The sequence below is a fragment of the Chiloscyllium plagiosum genome, unplaced genomic scaffold (assembly GCF_037043375.1).
Source record: "Chiloscyllium plagiosum isolate Xiang-an unplaced genomic scaffold, Cpla_swu_hap1 HiC_scaffold_36, whole genome shotgun sequence".
Taxonomy (NCBI): Eukaryota; Metazoa; Chordata; class Chondrichthyes; order Orectolobiformes; family Hemiscylliidae; genus Chiloscyllium; species Chiloscyllium plagiosum.
Genome location: NW_028270174.1, coordinates 12,111,106 through 12,130,546, shown reverse-complemented (window position 1 = coordinate 12,130,546; position 19,441 = coordinate 12,111,106). Strand labels below are relative to the sequence as shown.

At 43.3% G+C, this 19,441-nt stretch overlaps 1 protein-coding gene across 3 annotated transcripts in view; it reads right to left on the bottom strand.

Annotated features, from left to right (window-relative positions):
- Positions 1 to 14,231, bottom strand: part of LOC122539480 (putative E3 ubiquitin-protein ligase HERC3) — a 71,017-nt gene extending 56,786 nt beyond the window's left edge. For all 3 annotated transcript variants that reach the window (XM_043674355.2, XM_043674356.2, XM_043674358.2), the window contains exons 1-3: positions 13,931 to 14,231; positions 4,685 to 4,841; positions 2,763 to 2,839 (exon numbers count right to left, since the gene is read on the bottom strand). In XM_043674355.2, the coding sequence (XP_043530290.2) occupies positions 2,763 to 2,839; positions 4,685 to 4,841; positions 13,931 to 14,111 (415 nt within the window). In that variant the 5' untranslated portion in view covers positions 14,112 to 14,231. The remainder of the gene's footprint in view (positions 1 to 2,762; positions 2,840 to 4,684; positions 4,842 to 13,930) is intronic.
- Between the last annotated feature and the right edge of the window lie 5,210 nt (positions 14,232 to 19,441).

Here is a 19,441-nt window from a genome sequence, read left to right as displayed (position 1 = left end):
AGATCCACACCCCCCACCGACCCAACCTCCACTCCCGGCACCTTCCCTTGAAACCGTAGGAGGTGCAACACTTGCGCCCACACCTCCCCCCTCACTTCTCTCCAAGGCCCCAAAGGAAACTTCCATATCCGCCACAGATTCACCTGCACCTCCACCCACATCATCTACTGCATCCGCTGCAGCCGGTGTGGCCTCCTCTATATTGGGGAAACAGGCCGCCTACTTGCGGAGCGATTCAGAGAGCACCTCTGGGCCACCCGGACGAACCAACCCAACCACCCTGTAGCACAGCATTTCAACTCCCCCTCCCACTCCACCGAGGATATGCAGGTCATTGGACTCATCCACCGCCAAACCACAACAACCCGACGGTCGGAGGAGGAGCGTCTTATCTTCCGACTGGGAACCCTCCAACCGCAGGGGATGAACTTGGACTTCACCAGTTTCTTCATTCCCCCTCCCCCCACCTTGTCTCAGCCGGATCCCTCCAGCCCGGCACCGCCTTCCTGACCTGCAGTCTTCTTCTTGACCTCTCCGCCTCCATCCTACTCCGACCTATCACCCTCACCTTGACCTCTTTCCACCTATCACATTTCCAACGCCCCTCCTCCAAGTCCCTCCTCCCTACCTTTTATCTTCTCCTGCTGAACACTCTCTGCTCATTCCTGAAGAAGGGCCTGTGCCCGAAACGTCGAATCTCCTGTTCCCTGGATGCTGCCTGACCTGCTGTGCTGTTCCAGCAATAAAGTTTCAACCAGGATCCTGAAGCCCTTACAGAACAGAAACCACCTTGTTGAGCGTTCCAAACTATGTGGTTCGAGAAGCATGTGTGTGGGACTTGAACTAGGACCTGGCCTAGGATGCATACAAATGATGGATGGACAAACATTAAAGCAATTTCTTTTACACTTTTAAATGTTTTAACTGTAAAAAGACATTCAGATAAGTCCATGAATGAGAAATGTTTTGAGGGATAACGGCCAAGTGCAGGCAAGTGGGACTAGTTTAATTTAGGATTATGGTTGGCATGGACTGTTTGGACCAAAGAGTCTGTTTCCAACACGTATGACTCTATAATTGACTTTCCTTTTCAATCATTTTCAGTTACCTTTATTTACTGGTTTAGCACAACTGGGTGGCCTGTGAGGCCACTACAGAAGGCAGTGAAAAGATGGATTTATATTTGCAGTTTTTAAGAAAAATACTGAATTCAAGTTGGAAAACTGCCAGGTTGAGATTTAAACTCAGTTAGAAAAGGGACTGATATTAATTCATTTGAGTATTTTCAAGTTGAAGGTACCAAAAGGCAAAATTATTGTGTGCATTATTTTGTGTTATATATTTCTAATAAGACTTGCATTTACACAGTAACTTTTATGTCCACAATATGGCCCAAAATCAATGAAGTATTTTGTAACTGTAGCCACTATTGTAATGGAGGAAAACTAATACTGCAAATAGCCAATATCTACATTATCAAGCTTCTTCCTTTAGGTAAAAACAATGACTGCAGATGCTAGAAACCAGACTTTGGATTAGTGGTGCTGGAAGAGCACAGCAGTTCAGGCAGCATCCGAGGAGCAGCAAAATCGATGTTTCGGGCAAAAGCCCCTCATCAGGAATAAAGGCAGAGAGCCTGAAGCGTGGAGAGATTCTCCACCCTTCAGGCTCTCTGCCTTTATTCCTGATGAAGGTCTTTTGCCCGAAACGTCAGTTTTGCTGCTCCTTGGATGCTGCCTGAACTGCTGTGCTCTTCCAGCACCACTAATCCAAAAGCTTCTTCCTTTGCAGGGTTTGTTTTTCCATACAACTATAGCAATAATAAATCCAGGAGCAGGCCAGCAATAATTAGGAGGAGAACAGCATTATGTAACAGGACAGGAGCAATGCCATTCAAGGACTACAAGGAGTGTTTTAGCTCGGGATAAATAATGATCAGGATACCAGTGGTAACACCTCTACTCTTTCTTGATAGAGTCATGGGTAGTTTTATATCCACCTGAAAGAGCAGGCAGGGCCTTGGTTTAACATTTCATCCAAATAACTGGACCTCCAACAAATACTGCATTCTTCAGAACTGCACTGCAGTGACAGCCTTAGCTGGTTTTGCATATGCACTCAGGAGAGGGATCTGAACCCACAATCCTCTGCAATGCAAGCAGCTGAGCTGTGATTGATATACACTTAACAGGAGAATAATATTTATTCTGATGTCAGACACTCTGATCACCTTGACCTTTGCTGCAGCTGGTGTAAATGTGACATACCAGTGAATGCAAAGATCCCACTTTCAATCAAAGACTCTTACAGTGCCATGCTGGTGTCCCTAAGTCTAAGGTTAAAGTTCAAGTCCAACTTGTCAGAAGCTGATGAAGGACAATTTATTTTTCCAATATTACTCATTGAATATGCAAGTCATGTTACATATGATGCTAAATGCAGACCTGGTTCGCAACAGGACTGGATGAGTAGTTTCTTAATTTTAACCTACATCTGATTATGTTACAATGAACATGGTCAAAAAGTGGAAGAGCACAGCAGGTCAGGCAGCATCCAAGGAGTAGGAGAGACAATGTTTCAGGCATAAGCCCTTCTTCACTCCTGACAAAAGGCTTATGCCCGAACCGTCAACTCTCCCGCTCCTCGGATGCTGCCTGACCGCCTGTGCTTTTCCAGTGCCATGCTTTTTGACTATGATCTCCAACAGCTGCAGTCCTCACTTTCTCCTAGTTACAATGAACATGTTCAAGATTAAATTTTACCTTTAGTCAATGCCAGTGAGTGATTGTTTCCACAGGCCACTTGAATGATGTTTCTGTCACTCAAACCCTTAAGTAACCTAAAAATATAGGAAACAGAATCAGAATGCAAATTCAGTCAACATCTCAGAGCTCTATCCCAAATAACAGTGGTGGTTCAGCTACAGCTTTCGGGCTTCAATGGCAGCTCACCACCACCTTGGGATGGAAAATTACTGGTAACCCAGTGACCCCCAGTCCTCAGGAATTAATTAAAAACAAATTACCATTTCTATTTTTTTTTAAGTTTCTCATTTATTTAATTTTGTGGGAGGATTATTTTTAAATGTTTCAAACCCATGTTTATAGTACATGGTCATTAGACTTTTAAAATGTAACTAGAACCCAGCATATTTTTTCTTGTCCTTGTGTCTCTGCATGAATTTCATAAAATAATTACAATGCCTCATTTGAAATATATCACTGGATAAACAGTTGTCAAACCCACCAAAGTAAGTTACTGAGTCAGCCTTGGTTTAGCTGGTGGTATTCTTGGCTTCTAATGTAGAAATTTAGAGTTGAAAAAGGTGACGCTGGAAAAGCACATCAGGTCAGGCAGCAGCCGAGGAGCAGAAAAGTCAACGTTTCAGGCATAAGCCTTTCATCAGGAGTGAAGAAGGGCTTATGCCTGAAATATTGTCTCTCCTGCTCCTCAGATGCTGCCTGACCTGCTGTACTTTTCCAGCACCACACTTTTTGACTCTGACTCTCCGGCATCTGCAGTCCTCACTTTCTCCTAATGTAGAAATTTGTAATGTCAAGTCCCGCTCCAAAGACTTGAGCACAAAATCAATGCTGAAGTTTCAGGAGTGCTGTTACATTGGAGAGACAAAGTGTTTGTCATCGAAACGCTTTGCAAGTCGAAAATGTCTTGCTGGTGTTCACGGTCATTGTCATCACCACACCTAGTTCATGAGACCTTATCAGTTCCACATAAGGGCACTGGAGAAATTCCATCAGCAATGCTTCTGCCACACACTTGCAGGAAACAGGAAGATTATCAAAATTCCAACATTTTCCTTAAGCATTCAGGCAAAACTGAGACAAAATCAACTTTAATGAATGGGACACTGTGTCCAAATGGTTGAAAATCATCTCCCCGCTGCCAGATCCTGTTACCTCAACTCTCAGGTGGCTGGTGTTCCAGGTGAGGACAAAAAAAATTGCTTCAAAGACACTTGAAGCTCTCCTTAAAGCGCCACAGCAATGACATTAATGACTGTGTGGACCTTTTTATCAACCTTTCAGAATGGTGGCAACTTGTCCCTCAAGCTGAATCAAGTTTTGACTCTCAATGTCTGAAAGATAACATGGATCGGCAACAGGTAGGAACCCTCTACTCTGCATCCTATAATGTGCAGCTAAAGATTTGTGGACTCAGAATCAACTTATTCAGTTGTATGAAGGCTGATGGCAGAATTCAAGATCATGAATAAATGCTATCTTTGAATTGAAGGATAGCCGAAGACAATGACAGTGATGCAGTGCTAATGGAGTGCTTTTGAATGGGACATCAAATCATGATAACTGGCTTTTGGTAGTCTAAGGGCTAAATGGAGGTTGGTTTAGCTCAGTTAGCTGGATGGTTGGTTTGTAAAGCAGTATAACGCCAACAGCGTGGGCTCAATTCTTGTCACCAGCTGAGATGACCATGAAGGATTTAACTTCTCCCCTTTCCTGAGATATAGTGGACCTTAGATTAAATGGCCACTAGTTGTCTCTCTAATGAGTCTGATAAGACCATGATGACTTGATACCTTGAAGGAGTACATTCTGTCAATACTTTGCCATCTTCTAACTTTCAATTTATAATGCAATGCTGCAGAACCAAACAAACTATTCATTATTTTACACATAAAAGCCGCCAGAAGTAATATGATTCTCACTGTGGTTTCAGTATGGGGAACTCCTTTGCCTGGGTTTCAAGTTGCCTTGAGTTTACTTGACTACAATAAATATTTCCGGCCTTAGAAAGAAACAGGATGTGGGATGACCCACTGTCTGCAAAGTGGATTTTCTGTTCCTTGAAGTGATGAAAATTTCCTACAGGGAAGAAAAACAAAAGCAAAATATTATTTGAGGTTAAAATGTTACGTAAGCTTCAGGCAATGTGAGGTTGAACTCCACAATAACAGTTTGAGAATTTGAATTCAATTTTATTTTTAAAAGCTATCTCATTCTCAAAGTCCTTTAGGAGAGGAGATCTGCTGTCTATAGCTAATGATTATAAGTAATTCCAGGCCCACATCAATGATGTTCCATAAGACCATAAGATATAGGAGCAGAATTAGGCCATTTGGCCCATTGAGTTTTCAAACCTTAAAAGGCCCAAGATGCCACTTACTCGTGTCAAAACATGACATGATGTGCTACCAGGTATTTGCAGGGCAGGATGCGCTATAAGAGTCAGCATTGCCAGTGAAGTTTACATTACAATGTTAAATATACAAACTATTGAACCAGCAAGCTCAATTTAGAGTGAGTCGTGTCTTGCTACTGCCACGTTATTTAAAAAATGGAGCTGTTGCAATATTGGACACCTTACTGGAAGTATACTAAGGTTTTCAAGGATTAATTATCATGTCAGGTTGCATTCAGGAAAGATTGTCTGATCAGAGGGGAGGCCATATTGGATTTGGTACTTGGTAATGAACCGGGACAAGTGATGGCTTGTTAGTGGGTGAACATTTTGGTGATGGTGACCACAATTCTGTGACTTTCACCTTGGTTATGGAGAGAGATAGGTGCGTGCAACAGGGTAGGTTTTACAATTGGGTGAAGGGTAAATACGATGCTGTAAGACAGGATCAGAGGAGCATAAGTTGGGAGCATAGGCTGTCAGGGAAGGATGTCGTGGAAATGTGGAACTTCTTCAAGGAACAGATACGACGTGTCCTTGATATGTATGTACCTGTCAGGCAGGAAAGAGATGGTCGTGTGAGGGAACCTTGGTTGACGAGGGAGGTTGAATGTCTTGTAAAGAGGAAGAAGGAGGCTTACATAAGGTTGAGGTAACAAGGTTCAGACAGAGCGTTGGAGGGATACAGGATAGCCAGAAGGGAGCTGAAGAAAGGGATTAGGAGAGCTAAGAGAGGGCATGAAAAATCTTTGGCGGATAGGATCAAGGATAACCCCAAGGCATTTTATGCGTATGTGAGAAACATGAGAATGACGAGAACGAGGGTAGGTCCGATCAAGGACAGTAGTGGGAGACTGTGTATTGAGTCAGAAGAGATAGGAGAGGTCTTGAATGAATACTTTTCTTCAGTATTTACAAATGAGAGGGACCGTATTGTTGAAGAGGAGAGTGTGAAAAGGACTGGTAAGCTAGAAGAGATACTTGTTAGGAAGGAAGATGTGTTGGGCATTTTGAACAACTTGAGGATAGACAAGTCCCCCGGGCCTGACGGGGATATATCCTAGGATTATGTGGGAAGCAAGAGAGGAAATTGCAGAGCCGCTGGCAATGATCTTTTCGTCTTCACTGTCAACGGGGGTGGTACCAGGGGACTGGAGAGTGGCGAATATTGTGCCCCTGTTCAAAAAAGGGAATAGGGATAACCCTGGGAATTACAGACCAGTTAGTCTTACTTCGGTGGTAGGCAAAGTAATGGAAAGGGTTCTGAGGGATAGGATTTATGAGTATCTGGAAAGCCACTGCTTGATTAGGGACAACCAGCACGGATTTGTGAAGGGTAGGTCTGGCCTTAAAAGTCTTATTGAATTCTTTGAGGAGGTGACCAAGCATGTGGATGAGGGTAGTGCAGTCGATGTAGTGTACATGGATTTTAGTAAGGCATTTGATAAGGTTCCCCATGGTAGGCTTATGCGGAAAGTCAGGAGGCATTGGATAGAGGGAAATTTGGCCAATTGGATAGAAAACTGGCTAACCGGTCAAAGTCGGAGAGTAGTGGTAGATGGTAAATATTCAGCCTGGAGCCCAGTTACAAGTGGAGTTCCGCAGGGATCAGTTCCAGGTCCTCTGCTGTTTGTAATTTTTATTAATGACTTGGAAGAGGGAGTCGAAGGGTGGGTCAGTAAATTTGCAGATGATACAAAGATTGGTGGAGTTGTGGATAGTGAGGAGGGCTGTTGTCGGCTGCAAAGGGACTTAGATATGATGCAGAGCTGGGCTGAGGAGTGGCAGATGGAGTTCAACCCTGCCAAGTGTGAGGTTGTCCACTTTGGAAGGACAAATAAGAATGCGGAATACAGGGTTAACGGTAGGGTTCTTAGTAAGGTGGGGAGCAGAGGGATCTTGGGGTCTATGTTCATAGATCTTTGACAGTTGCCACTCAGGTGGATAGAGCTTGTAAGAAGGCCTATGGTGTATTAGCGTTCATTAGCAGAGGGATTGAATTCAAGAGTCGTGAAGTGATGTTGCAGCTGTACAGGACCTTGGTTAGGCCACATTTGGAGTACTGTGTGCAGTTCTGGTCACCTCATTTTAGGAAAGATGTGGAAGCTTTGGAGAGGTTGCAGAGAAGATTAACCAGGATGTTGCCTGGAATGGAGAATAGGTCGTACGAGGATAGGTTGAGAGTGCTAGGCCGTTTCTCATTGGAACGGCGAAGGATGAGAGGTGACTTGATCGAGGTTTATAAGATGATCAGAGGAATAGACAGAATAGACAGTCAGAAACTTTTTCCCCAGGCACAACAGAGTGTTACAAGGGGACATAAATTTAAGGTGAAGGGTGGAAGGTATAGGGGGGATGTCAGGGGTAGGTTATTTACCCAGAGAGTGGTGGGGGCATGGAATGCGCTGCCTGTGGGAGTGGCAGAGTCAGAATCATTGGTGACCTTTAAGCGGCAATTGGATAGGTACATGGATGGGTGCTTAAGCTAGGACAAATGTTCGGCACAACATCGTGGGCCAAAGGGCCTGTTCTGTACTGTATTGTTCTATGTTCTATGTTCTATTTACCAGGATGTTACTGGGAATAGAGGAAATTGGATTATAAGGAGAGGCTGAATAGGCTGGGACATTTTTCATGAGCATAGGAGGTTGAGGAGTGATGTTATAGAGGTTTACAAAATCATGAGGGGTGTAGATAAGGGCCATTAGGAAATTAGGTTAGGAAACACTTCTCTTTAAAAAGGGGTTCTAAAGATCAGAAACTCCATCCCCATTCGAATATGATGCTGAGTCAAAGATTCTTAGACATCACCTTCCAAACCCACAACCACTATGATCTAGAAGGACAAGGACAACACATATATGGGAATACCACTAGTGTTTCCTGTAAAGCCACTCACTATCCTGACTGGGAAATATGTCATTGTTCCTTCACTGTCACCGTTAAAATCCTTGAATTCCCTCCTGACCCACATTGTGGGACCATCAACAGCGCACGGACTGCAGCAGTTCAAGGAGGCAGCTCACCACCACCTTACCTTCTGAACAGTTTACAGAGACATGGAAAAAATCTGCAGAAAGCTGTAACACAAAGGGATTTGGGGGCACTTGTACACAAAACACAAAATGCTAGCACACAAATGCAGCAGGTAATCAGGAAGGCTAATGGAATGTTGGTTCTTATTTCAAGGGGGTTGGAGTATAAGGGTAGTGAAATTTTACTGCAGCTCTACAAGGTGTTGGTGAGACCACATCTGGAGTATTGTGAGCAGTTTTCATTCCTTTATTTAAGAAAATATATCATTTCATTGGTGGCTCATAGGATGGTCCTGAACATGGAGGGATTATTTTACATGCAAAAGCTAAATAGGTTGGGACTCTACTCACTGGAATTTAGATTAATGAAAGTCACCTAATTGAAACACATATGTGATTCTTATAGGGCTTGACAGGGCAAATGCTAAGAGGATATTCCCCCATATGAGACAGTCTAGGACCACATGGCATAGTCTCAGGATACAGGGGTACCAATTTAAGCCTAATATGAGGAGGAATTTCTTCTGGTTGAGGGTTGTGAGTTTTTGGAACTCATTGCCCGAGGGAGCTGCGGGGGCAAAGTCATAGAGTTGTATAACATGGAAACAAATCCTTCAGCCCAACTTGTCCATGCCGATATGCTATTCTAAACAGAACTAGTCTCATTTACCATGTTTGGCTCACATTCCTCAATACTTTTCCTAAGCATGTACATATCCAAAAATCTTTTAAATGTTTCAATTATACTTGCCTCTACTGATGAATAGTCTGGGACTTTTTTCATGAGCGTAGGAGGTTGAGGTTTATAAAATCATGAGGGGTGTAGATATGGGCTATTAACCCTCTTCCCTGTAAAACCCCCATGAAGCCCCATGTACCTTCCCCTGCAACTGGAAAAGATGCAAAACCTGCCAGTGCACCATCCCCCTCAACTCCATCCAGGGCCCCAAACAGTCCTTCCAGGTGAGACTGAGGTTCACCTGCCTCTCTTCCAACCTAGTTCACTGTATCAGGTGCTCCCAATGTGGTCTTCTCTACATTGGGGAGACTAAATGTAAACTTAGGGAATGGTTCGCCAAGCATCTTAGCCGGGCCCGCGGGGGCTAACTGGACCTCCTAGTCACTGCCCGTTTTAATTCCCTTCCCGACATGACCATCCTTAGCCTCCTCTATTGCCACAACGAACCAAACCACAAATTGGAGGAACAACACCTCATCTTTTGCCTAGACAGCCTACAGCCTGGAGGACTCAACATCGAGTTCTCCAATTTCAAATAACCTCCATTCCCACGCCCCCACGACTCCCTTCCCAGCTCCTCCCCCTCCTTTCCACTCGACCCTGCCACCAACCAGATTCGTTCCTTCCATTGACTAACCAGGTTGTACCCCCTACCTGGGGATAGGGATCTTCACCTATCGCCCCCCCACTTCACTACCCTGCCCCACCATCCCCTTTATCTGCAGCTCCCACTACACCCACCTCAGTCCTGAAGAAGGGTTACACTCAAAATGTCGACTTCTTCACCTTCTGATCTGCCTGGCTTGCTGTGTTCTGCCAGCCTCCTGCCTGTCGGCTTTGGATTCCAGCATCTGCAGCTTTTTTGTCTTTACTACTGCCTCTGGCAGCTCATTCCATCTGCACTCCACCCTCTGTGTGAACAAGTTGCCCCTCAGGTCCCTTATAATTCTTTCCTCTTTCACCTTAAACCTATGCCCTCTAGTTAAACTCCTCTACCCCAGGGGACAAGATCTTGGCTATTCACCTTGTTTATGCTCCTCATGATTTTATAAACTTCTATAAGGACACCCTTCAGCCTCCTACGTTCCAGGGAAAAATGTCCCAGCCTCTCCTTATAACTCAAACCTTCCAGTCTCAGTAACATCTTTGTAAATCTTTTTTGCACTCGTTCCAGTTTAATAACATCCCTCCTGTGGCAAAGCCACCAGAATTGCATGCAGTACTCCAAATGTAACCTTATCAATGTCTTGTACAGCCGCAGCATGACATCCCAACTCCTGTACTCAATGCTCTGACTGATGAAGGCAAATAAATACCCTTTTCAATAACTCATTTGAATCTGCTCCTGTCAAACCTCCAGACAGTGCATTCCATGCCCCAAATACTCACTGAGTTAAGTATCTTCCCACATCACGTTTACTGTTGGAGCTTTTGCACACTTTAGTTTCTTGATCAAGGGGAGGATGCTTAGAAGTATCAAGAACAGAAATTACTGGAAAGGCTCAATGGGTCTGGCAGTGCCAAGTGATTTCTTCACCACGCTGTCTACCTGAGATGCCACTTTCATGGAACTGTGTACCCACACCCCTAGGTTTCTCTGTTCAACAGCACTCCCCAGGGCCCTGCCATTAATTATGTAATATCTTGCCCTGGTTTGTTTTGCCAAAGTGTAACACCTCACATTTATCCAAATTAAACTCCATCTGCTACTCCTGGCCCAGTTGATCAAAGTGCCATTGTATTCTTAGGTAACTTTCTTCACTGTCCACTATACCATCAATTTTGGTGTCATCCACAAACTTACTGACCATGCCTCCAATATTGCCATCCAAATTTTTTATATATATGACGAGCAACAGCGGACTCAGCACCAATCCTTGCGGCACACTGCTGATCATAGGCCTTCAGTCTGAATAACCACCCTCTACCACCCCCTTCTGTCTCCAACTGGCTAGCTCTCCCTGGATCCCGTGTGATCTAATCTTACTAACCAGTCTAGCATGTGAAAACTTGTCGAAGGCCTTGCTAATGTCCACATAGACAATGTCTACCACTCTGTATTCATCTAATATTCCAAGATGAACTCATGACAGTGGAGGCAGAATGAAGATAGACTCTCTGTCAGTTATATCTTTATATTCTCTTTATTCTTAAACTATTCAAAATGGTACTGGATTGTGGCAACAATTGAAGCTTTTTACTGTATTATTCATTGTAAAATGCAAGTGACAATAAATCATTCAAATTCAAACATCAACTTGGTCACCTCTTCAAAAGATGCAATCAAGTTAGTGAGACACAATTTCCTATGCGCAAAGCCATGCTATTCCTAATTAATCCTTGTCTTTCCAAATATACGTCGAACCTTTCTCTCAGAATCCTCTCCATCAACTTACCACCGACATCAGGCTCATTGGTCTGTAGTTCCCTGCTTTTCCTTGTAGCCTTTCTTAAATAATGGCATATTAGCCATCCTCTAGTCTTCCAGCACCTCAATTGTTGCTGATGATGTTACAAATCTCTCTGCTAGGGGCCCCGCAATTTCTTCCCTAACTTCCCAAATGTCCTGGGATATACTTGATCAGATCCCAGGGATTCATCCATCTTTATGCATTTAAGACCTCCAGCATCTCCTCTTCTGTAATATTGACTCTTTCCGAGATATCACTATTTATTTCCCCCAAGTTCCCTAGCGTCCATGTCTTTCTCCACAGTAAATACTGCCACAAAATATTAATTTAATATCTCACCCATCTCCCATGATTCCACACTTAGACAGACTCATAGTTCCCTTTGAAGGGTCCTAATCTCCCCCAAGTACTATTTTGCCTGCTATATTCTTGTAGAGTCTCTTTAGATTCTCCTTAATCTTATTTGCCAAAGCTGTCTCATATCCCCTTTTTGCCCTCCTGATTTCCTTCTTAAGTGTAATCCTACACTCCCTATACTCCTCAAGGGATTCACTTGATCCCAGCTTTCTAAACCTAGCATATGCCTCCTTCTTTTTCTTGACCTGAGGCTCAATATCTATAGTCGTCCAGTATTCCCTACTCATGCCAGCCTTGCCCTTCACACTAACTGGAACATGCCATCCATTAATTCTCGTTATCGCACTTTTGAAAGCCTCCCACTTGCCAGTTGTCCATTTACCTGCAAACAGCCTTCCCCAATCAACTTTGAAAGTTGTATGTAATGCCATCAAAATCGACCTTCCCCAATTGAGAAATGTAACTTGTGAAGCAGGCCTATCCTTTTCTCTTAAAACTAATAGAATTAGTTGTGCTCCCCACTAAGCCCTCAGTCACTTGCCCTGCCTTATTTCCCAAGATGTGGTGGAGTTTTGCCCCTTCTCTAGTATGGCCATCTACATATTGATTGCTGACCACTGGGAGGGCCTGTGTGATAATCCCATAAAAGTGATCACCTTCTCCTTGTTTCTCAGTTCCACTCATTTGCCATCACTGGAAATCCACAAGGAATAGTCTCTTTGAGTACTGCCGTGATAGTTCCCTCCTCTCTTGCCTCCCTTCCATCCTTCCTGTAGGATTTGTAACCCAAAACATTGAGCTGCCAATCCTGTCCCTCCCTCAGCCATGTTTCTGCAATTCCTATGATATCCCAGTCCCATGTTCCCATCCGTACCCTGAGTTCATTTGCTGTATCTGTCAGGTCTCTTGCATTGAAATAAATGCAGTCTAATTTATCAGTCTTCCCTCATTCTCAGCCGTGCTATTGCCTGCCTTGACTATATAACTTGCTCTCTCTAACTCCTGGACTAGCCTCAACCTTCTCTCTTGTAGATACATTGAGATGGAACCCAGAGAGAGTGTGAGAGACATTTGAAAGGAGTAGGAACAAGAAGATAATAGAGAGCAAGGTAGGAGAAGAAGAAAAGCTGAATTATGTGATAATAAAAGCTAAGAGTAGGAGAAAATGGGTTTAGCTTCTGATTTACTAATCTTAAAGAGAAGACCCACTGGACTTTGATGGGTGCCCTCGTCACATCCCTGTTATTGTTGGTTAAAATGCCAATTAATGTGCCCTTGGTGGGTCATGAAACCCCCCCTGGGCAATGATAATGGTCCATCCATCCAGGGGCTTAAAATCAACTCCAGTGGTGTGAATAGAGCAAAGTTTCACTGTGAGACAAATATTATCAATCCAAATCCCCAGAGAATTTACAAGTTTGATCAACATTTTTTGCTTCCACAACGATTTTGCTGGCTCTGTTCGCTCATCGTTGGATTTTGTACAGGATCAAACTGAGCTGATGTTTGGAGGCAGCTGCTTCGTGGCTGAGAGCCGGATTCTGACTGTTATTGTTGCAGCTGTCCATGTGATTGAGAGAAACGAAACCGAAAGATGCCACAAACAAAAATGAAGAAACGTAATTTAGAGAGAGCAGGGGAAGGGATGTGTGGGAAGAAATGTACCACATCTCTCTGGAAATTTCACTTAAAACCCAAACCATCGTAATCCTGCTTTGTATAATCGACACTCACATTACAACCAATAACCGCGTTCCAACTAACCAATATATTCGAACCCATAACTAACTTATAGTTGATGTCCACATTATATCTAGCATCCACATTATAACCGACATCTACATTATAATCGACACTCAAACTGTAGCTATAGTTGGACAAATGCAGTGTGCGACTCGGCCACTGCATTAAAATAAACATAAAATTGTCCCCGGAATTGTATTTAATTTGAATGAATTATCAGGCTGTAACAAGAGTCTTAAATAAACATTTAACAAGGATTGGGCAATAAATGCTGACTCAGTCAGCGACCCATAAATGAATACAAACGCAATGTAAGATTTATAATACGTGGTGTCCCATCCCACACATCGTTAGCTACAAACTTCGAACACCTTATTTGCTTTGCAATACGTCTACATCTTCACATGTACATCTTCAGATATATAACCATTTAATTTTAAACAATTCTTCCTATTATAGACAGGATTGTTATATTTCCATTTCCTCACCAGGTTTTGATTTTCGCTTCCATCCGCGGGCTCTGGTATAAACTTTCCCGTTTTCCAACACAAACACAGTGACTCCTTCCCGGCTGCAAATATGTTGAACTCTCTCTCCTTTGAGAATCTCCTCTGACTGAGAGCAGGGATTCTGTCCGCTCCCTGAGGTCAACTCCCCCCAAGACAACATCCTCCTCTCTCTCTCTCTGCCTGCTTTATTATTCCTTCTTCAATCTAGTGGGAACCGAGAGAGAGGAATATAAAAATCACAACTCAGAAAGTCAGATATAAAATATTCCTGCCGGGCAACCAACACTGCCTTTGACAATGCAGCCCCACACACAGAATATATTCAAATCTTTGGGGGAATTCCCTTTTTATGGCTCCGCCTCTGATCCAGTGGCGCGAGCCAATTGCAACGCGAATTGAAATATTTTGGAGACTAACTTTCCAATGTATTGAGTTTCCATTTCCGACTGATCATGAAAGAGAACTGAATCCGAAACCGAATCTGAGGCCACATCAGGAACTCGGGGTACAGTCGGCGAATGAAAATCGACTCAGAATATTTAAACAGATCCCATATAAACATTAAAGAGGAAACCACTCTGTTGGTAAACAAGCAAGATACCGTGGATGGTGGAAATCTAAAACAAAAACAGGGGGTGCTGGAGTAACTCACCAGGTCTGATAGCAATTTTTTTTCTCAGGAGGGAGAAAACAGAGTTAATGTTTCGAGTCCAGAATGACTTCTTCAGAATTGAAAGTTTTGGAATTTTTTTTATTTCATTTTTAAACAGAGGGTCAGTGCAATAGACCAAGGGGTTGTTAGTGGTGGTGAAAGGCAAAAAGATGTAAAATAGGTCTAAAGTAAGGTGTCAAAGGGAGAGCTTGGGTCCTCTCTACTAAGAGCAAAGTAAACAAGACACAAACTAGCCAACAAAATATCTGAAAGAACTGGGATCCTGTAAATTACAAACAAAAACAGAAATTGCTGGAAAAGCTCAGCAGGTCTGGTAGCATCTGTTGAGAGAAATCAGAGTTAACCTTCCAGGTTCGGTGACCCTTCCTCAGAACTGATGATAGCTGGGAATAAAAACTATACAAGTTTGTGGAGAGTGGGGGAATGTGAGGAAAAATGGAGAACAGTCACAATGCAGTCATGATTTGGAGGTGCCAGTGTTGGACTGGGGTGGACAAAGTTAAAAATCACACAACACCAGATCATAGTCTAACAGGTTTACTTGGAAGCGCTAGCTTTCAGAGCATTGCTCCTTCATCAGGTGGTTATGGTGTTAGGGTGGCACGGTGGCTCAGTGGTTAGCACTGCTGCCTCACACCACCAGGGTCCCAGGTTTGAATCCAGCCTTGGGTGACTGTCTGTGGGGAGTTTGCACATTTTCTCCGTGTCTGTGTGGGTTTCCTCCTGGTGCTCCGGTTTCCAGATGTGCAGGTCAGGTGATTTGGCCATGCTAAATTGCCCATAGTGTTAGGTGTTAGTCAGATGGAAATGGGTCTGTGTGGGTTACTCTTCGGAGGGCCGGTGTGGACTGGTTGGGCCGAAGGGCCTGTTTCCACACTGTAGGGAATCTAATCTAATCTAATCTAAATTGGTGTTTGTGACTATTAACATAATGCAGTTAGTTTCTAAAGTTATGGAATTCAACATTGTGACCTCAAGTCTGTACAGTGACTAAGCAGAAAATGAGGCATTGTTCCTGGAATTTGTGTTCTGCTTTGTTGGAGCATTGGAGCTGACCCAGGACAGAAATGTTAGCATGAGTTAATTGAAACGGCAAGCAACTAGGATGTTGAGGTCAATCCTATGTACAGAGTGGAGATGTTCCACAAAGCAGTCACCCAGACGTATTTGCTCTTGCCAATGTAAAAGCGACAGCTTTGTGAGCAGCGAATGCAGTAGACTAGGTTGAAAGAAGTGACGACTGTTTCACCAAGAAGGTGGAGTTAGTATTACTGGCTAACCTGAGCTATGAAACAGCAAGAATGTTTCTGTTTGTGCAGGACTTGACTCATTTGCATTCTGCTGTCTGAGCCCAACTTTTCCACCAACTCCCCTCTCCACTCACTTTATTACTGCCCCTTTAAACAACTGGTAACCAAGAGAAGGGAAAATCCAATTCTCATTGGGTCTGGAGTCAATGTTGAGGCCTCCCAGGGCAACTTCCTTTCAAACTGCATACCCACTGAGCTGCCATCTCTGCTGCGTCTGTCCAGCTGGTGGGACAGGACACATCCAGGGATTGTGATGATGGTGTCTGAGACGTTGTCTGTAAGGTATGATTCCGTGAGTATGACTAGGTCAGACTATTGCCTGACTAGAGTTTAGATTAGAGTGGTGCTGGAAAAGCACAGCAAGTCAGTCAGCATCTGAGGACTAGTCTGTGAGACAACTCTCCCAATTTTGGCACTAGCCTCCAGGTGTTTGTGAGGAGGACTTTGCAGGGTCTTACAATCCTTAGAATCTCTACAGTGTAGAATCAGGTCCTTTAGCCCAGTAGGTCCACACCATCCTTCCAAACAGACCTCGACTGGACTATTTGTGCCGTTGTCCTTTCTGGTGCTTAAGTCAATGCCCGGTGATCTGTCCGGTTTCATATCTTTGAGATTTTTTTAGTGATTGGTGCAAATGACTAGCTTGCTAGGCTAGTTCAGAGGGCAATTGAAAGTCAACCACTTTGCTATGGGTCTGAAGTCACATGAGGCCAGACCAGGTGAGGATGGCAGATTTCCTTCCTTGAAGGACGTTAGTGAACCAGTTGGGTTTTCCAACAATCAACAATGATTTCATGGTTATCAATAGATTCTTAATTCCAGTTTTTTTTTATTGAAGTCAAAATCCAACATCTCCCGTGGTGGAATTTGAACCCAGGTCCCCAGAATATTAGCTGGGTACCTGGATTAATTGTCTCACGATAATACACTATGCCATTTCCCTCACGCTAGAGATAGTCCGATAAAAATAAAATTCCTTTTCTGTAGCTCAAGTTCAAACAAACTGCCTTTGAGAGTCTCTCTCACAAAGACATACAGAATATCTTTCCTTATTTAAGGAATTCCCTTCTTCCGCCACTGCCACTCTACAACAGTACGAGCCACTGGCAACTAAAATCGAACAATATGAGAAGTAAACTTTCAACCACATTTACTCAATTGATATCCGATCACTTTGTAGGGTCCGGCCTGGTATTACAATCTGCGGCATGATGTGATAGCATTACAACTGCTTCATTGTTACTTTAAATTAATTTGTCTGTACGTGTTATGAAATCTGTGCGGTAGGTTGAACCTGAACCTAGATTTTCCAAGCCCAAGTTCAGGTAGCGACACTGCCATTTCACTGTAAAAGCCCTTAGAACTACTTCTAGACTTGGGATATATTTCACTGGTATACTAATGCCATATCTCAATGTGGTGCGGAATATTAATATAGATAGGAGGCCGTTCAACACTTGCACTGCTGTGACTTATACGGATAAGGAACAAGAGTAGACCCTTGGAGCCTTGTCTGGCATTCAATAAGATCGTGGCTGACCTTATTTTAACCTCAATTCTACTTTCCTGCATATCCCCAACAATCTTTCATTACCTTGGCAATCAATAATCTTTCTCCTTCTGCCTTAAAACTATTTAAAGTTTCTGCATCCACGGCCTTTTGAGGAAGGGAATTCCAAAGATTCACAGCCCTCTGAAAGGGAAAAAAACTATCTTGTCTCTGTTTAAATGGGTAACACCTATTTTTATGCTATGACTCCAAACTCTTTCTATTTTGCACAATAAGCTGAATTATTCATGAAAGCCATGTAGTAATATGAGTCCTCTGTGTGCTATACTAATTTATATGGCCTCCTTAGGAGCAATCTTTCCTGTTTAATGACAGAAGAATTCTGATTCACGAGACGTAAGGCTGTGTAAAACTTAATCCAACATTCTTCACTGATACTGTAACTCTCAGTTGGCTGGAAGGTTGGTTTGTTGCGCAGAGCGATGCCAACAGCAACAGTTCAATTCCTGCAACTGCTGAGGGCACCCCAAAAAACCTGCCATCTCAACCTCTCCCCTTGCCTGTGGTGTGGTGGCCCTCAGGTTAAAACACCACCAGTCGTCTCTGTCCATGAGAAAGTCTGGTAGGCTTACGGTGACTTTATTTTACCAATAAACTTAATAATGTTGTATGTTTATTGTAATATTTCTGCAAACATTCTCTTTTAATGCTCAAAGGCAGAATAAAGAATATGATGAAGACCTTTAATATATCTTTATTATGTGGGACCTTGGCTTGTAAAGTACATGAGTTTTTAGTTTTCAGCTGTTCTGTGAAGGTGTGTGCTGATTGAGGGTCAAAAACTCGAATTAGCAATTATTCCAGACAGCATTTCCAATAAATCATGTGATATAGGCTAAATGATTAGACAAGCTAAATGCTGAGATAATTGCTGTAGTGTTTATTAACGACAGGTAGTTCTCCTATAACGCAATACTCAGTACTCTGACCTAACAGTTAGCCTAACACAAACAAAGCATAGTCTAACTAAATATTGTAAGTCATATATTTTAATGAAATAGTACAGTAAATTTAATAGTTTAAACACTAAAATCACTGACTACAGCACTTTACCTTTCACAAAGCTCTTCACCAGAAAGCTCGTGAACTGACTGACCACGTGATTCCGACGTGGAATCCAGTTCTCCTCAAGTTTCTCCACCAGTTTGAAATAAAGGGCGGCATGGTGGCTCAGTGGTTAGCACTGCTGCCTCACAGCACCAGCGACCTGCGTTCAATTCCAGCTTTAGGTGACTCTGTGTGGAGTTTGCATGTTCTCCAGGTGTCTGCGTGGGTTTCCTCTGGGTGCTCCAGTTTCTTCCCACAATCCAGAGATGTGCAGGGTGGGTGAATTGGCCAAGCTAAACTGCCCATAGTGTTCAGGGATGTGTAGGTTAGGTGCATTAGTCAGGGATAAGTGCAGGAGAGCGGAATGGGGTTGGGTGGGTTACTCTTTGGAGGGTCACTGTGGACCTGTTGGATCAAAGGGCCTGTTTCTACACTGTAGAGATTTTTAAGTTCCTTCTTAATGTAAACTACATTCCACAGCTTCGAGCTAAGTTTCAAGGCTTGCAGAGCTGATTGCATCCCTGTTTTAGCTCAACACGCTGAATTTGCATTTTGGAAAATGGAAACAGACCCTTCGGTTCAACCCGTCCATGCTGACCAGATATCCCAACCCAACCTAGTCCCACATCAATTTCTTTAGTCATCCAGCATTTCCTATACCCACCCTAAGAGGAATATACTTTCTCTGGATTCTCCTTATCTTATTTCTGAAGACTTCCCATTTTCCATCCGTCCCTTTACCTGCGAACATCTGCCCCTAATCAGCTTTCGAAAGTTCTTGCCTAATACCGTCAAAATTGGCCTTTCTCCAATTTAGAACTTCAACTTTTAGATCTGGTCTATCCTTTTCCATCATTATTTTAAATCTAATAGAATTATGGTCGCTGGCC